Source organism: Salmo salar, chromosome 29 (genome assembly GCF_965601325.2).
Source record: "Salmo salar chromosome 29, fSalSal1, whole genome shotgun sequence".
In the NCBI taxonomy this organism is placed as follows: Eukaryota; Metazoa; Chordata; class Actinopteri; order Salmoniformes; family Salmonidae; genus Salmo; species Salmo salar.
This window is the reverse complement of record NC_138319.1, coordinates 13,999,321-14,002,165: the sequence shown is the minus strand read 5'-3', so window position 1 is coordinate 14,002,165 and position 2,845 is coordinate 13,999,321. Positions and strand designations below refer to the sequence as shown.

Here is a 2,845-nt window from a genome sequence, read left to right as displayed (position 1 = left end):
ATGTTTGGGCCAACCTACCTGCCGAGTTCCTTCAAAAACTGTGTGCAAGTGTACCTAGAAGGGTTGATGCTGTTTTGAATGCAAAGGGTGGTCACACCAAATATTGATTTGATGTAGATTTTTCTCCTTCCTTGGTGCTGAAAAGAAAGCTCTGCTGTTGGGACAGCTTTATGTAGGCACCGTTATAGTGCAATGCACATATTGTTTAGTATTGTGGCTTTGCTGGCATGCACCTAAACCATTTTGAGGGAGTTTTTCCCAAGAGTTACATGCTAAAACTGCCACTGAGCCTACTTGAATTTCAGAGTTTCAAGTTCAAGTACTTAAGCGCCTCAATATGGCCGACCAGTAGCTTCAAAGCCTCTGACTAGCCAATAAATAGCATGAGCAATCCAGGGTTTATATATACACAACCCCAACAATCTTTCAGTGTTAAGATTACTTCCGGGAGGTTTTGAGTCATTCATAACTTTAATCAAATGAAATTTTTCAGCAATGAATGATTGAACAACATAGGGTGCACTGGAGACAGAATAGATTTTTCATTACTCTCCATGGTCCTGATCCTCCGAATCTGCTGCAGGATCAGTTTTAGGGATGTGAAGGAAACCATAGATATCCTATTAAATTACATATGAAGTATTCTAATTCCTAATTCTGTGAAGGAAACAATGGAAATCACTCACAACAAATATTGTACCAGCCTAGATAACCCAAGAGCAGTACCAGTAGTAGACTATTTCTTCATCAAGTGGGGAACAAAAGACAGCCAATTGTCAGAATGGTATAGCCTATATTTCATTACATCTGTACAGGAATGCATTGTAAATACATTTTACATCTAGCGCATTGTTTGCATAGTAAGACGACAAAAATCGTAAAAAAAGAAATGAAGACAACATATCATGTGCAGACTACAAGTCTATCTTTTTAATATTTAGAATAAAGGCACTATAGAAAAAGGATTCAACTTATCCTGTAGCATATTTGCAATTGGATTATAAGAAAATAATGTATAGTAAATAATGTATTACATACAGCATCATATTACAAATTCAATTAAAAATTGACCCGTTCAGTCTTCCGTGGCATTATTTTTGCATTTGAGCTAACATTCACTCTGTTGCACTCTTCAGCTGCTGTAGATGCCGAATCAGTTCCTGGGGCAGACCCAGTTCAGACACTATGTCCATGCAACACTGTAGAAGTTGCTCAAGACTTTCCCCTGTAATGGTAAAGGGGTCTGTGGGCAGTGTGAAGCTCAAACGGGGCTTTTGTGGCAAGATGGGACCAATGTCCATATCACTGTCTTTCCTACAGCAGTCTGAGCCCTTGCTGCATCCCCCGCCTCCACAGCAGCTTGACTCAACCTCTCCAACCCCCAGATCCTCCATGTTCTCCGAGACGTCACTGACGCTGGGTACGGGGTTCTCCAAAACCGTCTTCATTGCCTCCATGAGAGAGTCCTCATGCTTTACAACCCGCTGTAGGAGGTCAGTCACTGAGGTGGGGGTGTCTGGTCTCTGGAGCTGGCACCAGCACTGTATAGCACTGTGTAGAGAGATACAAAGGGCCAACAGAATCAGAGACAATGGGAGAGAGAACAGAGTGGGACAGGCATGGGTCACGCACAACAAAGAGGACAGCAATAATGTAGCCAGCACAAAGAGTCATATGGTCACATCATGGAAAGAAGCTACCTTATTATTCCTTTTAGCTGCCCAATGGCCATGGTGCTTGCAGCTCCTTCCCTGTATCCCATGTTGAAACCAAGCTGGAGTGATGCTTCTTTTCCATGGTCGATGCCATCAACATAGCCGTCCTGACAGAGAACCACAGAACAGCATAACGTTCGTTACATTGTTTCTAGAGAGGGTGCTGTGGGTTTTACCAAGCAGACAGTTGTATTTACATTAGCTGCCTACAATGCCCACATTGTGTGCTGGGTGACGCTAGAAGCAGGGCGAAACACTTCGAGTTTTTGTTTCAACCTGGTAGTTACTTGCGTTCACCTGGTTTCCCATGTCTGAATGACCCTTATTAGAAGGAGAGGACCATGAAAACGAGAAATGTTTCGCCCCTACAGGTCCGACATTGAACAGCCCTGTGCTACAGAGAAGTGAACATTCTAGCTATAACTGGCTGATTAGCCGAATAATTGTGAACAAGTCCAATAAACCAACGCAATACGTAAAATATTAGGATAAAAAGACGGAACATGTAGCTAGCTATGACAGCTAGCTAGGTGGAAACATGATTGATAAACATTATCCATGCATTTACCTTCACACGTTTCTTCATATTGTACTTCCATTCTTTGTCCTGTAAATTAATATCATCCGCATCCTCGTCAAATACATCCTCTCCACTGTACTGTACAGACTTAACCCAAGACATCGTGGACTTTAAAAAATGAATTTCTGCTTCTTCAAGCTTGAACGTTTAGTAACATAGTTTGACTGCAAATTACGTGGGCCAGAAAAGTTAATGACGTCATCACAGTGCGCGTTGAGTTTTTTTCTTCTTTGGATGGCAACGTGTTCCCAAAGAGACTAGTGCTTACATTCTGCCATCTACTGCGGTGAAGTAAAATCACACACTCGTCTCCAGATTAGGTTTTATTTAGACTGTAGATGGCGCTAAACCCATACAGGTCTACAGAGCTGCTAAAAAAAGAAAAGGCCTACTGTACCACTGTTTGTCATCTACATTTGTTTACTCTATGCCAATTTTTTTAACAAGTAAAACTAATTATATGAAAACATTAATGAGGATGTAGTTCATAAACATCCAAGGAGTAGGTCTATTTCGAAGATAGCCTACACAGAAATGCAAATGAGCCTTT

General features: G+C 41.5%; 1 protein-coding gene across 1 annotated transcript; it reads right to left on the bottom strand.

Annotated features, from left to right (window-relative positions):
- Positions 1-903: 903 nt before the first annotated feature.
- Positions 904-2,513, bottom strand: otulina (OTU deubiquitinase with linear linkage specificity a). The gene is made up of 3 exons (XM_014180825.3): positions 2,284-2,513; positions 1,701-1,822; positions 904-1,551 (listed from the first exon to the last, which is right to left on the bottom strand). The coding sequence occupies exons 1-3, from the start codon at positions 2,395-2,397 to the stop codon at positions 1,116-1,118; spliced, it is 672 nt and encodes a 223-aa protein (XP_014036300.1). The 5' UTR covers positions 2,398-2,513; the 3' UTR covers positions 904-1,115.
- Between the last annotated feature and the right edge of the window lie 332 nt (positions 2,514-2,845).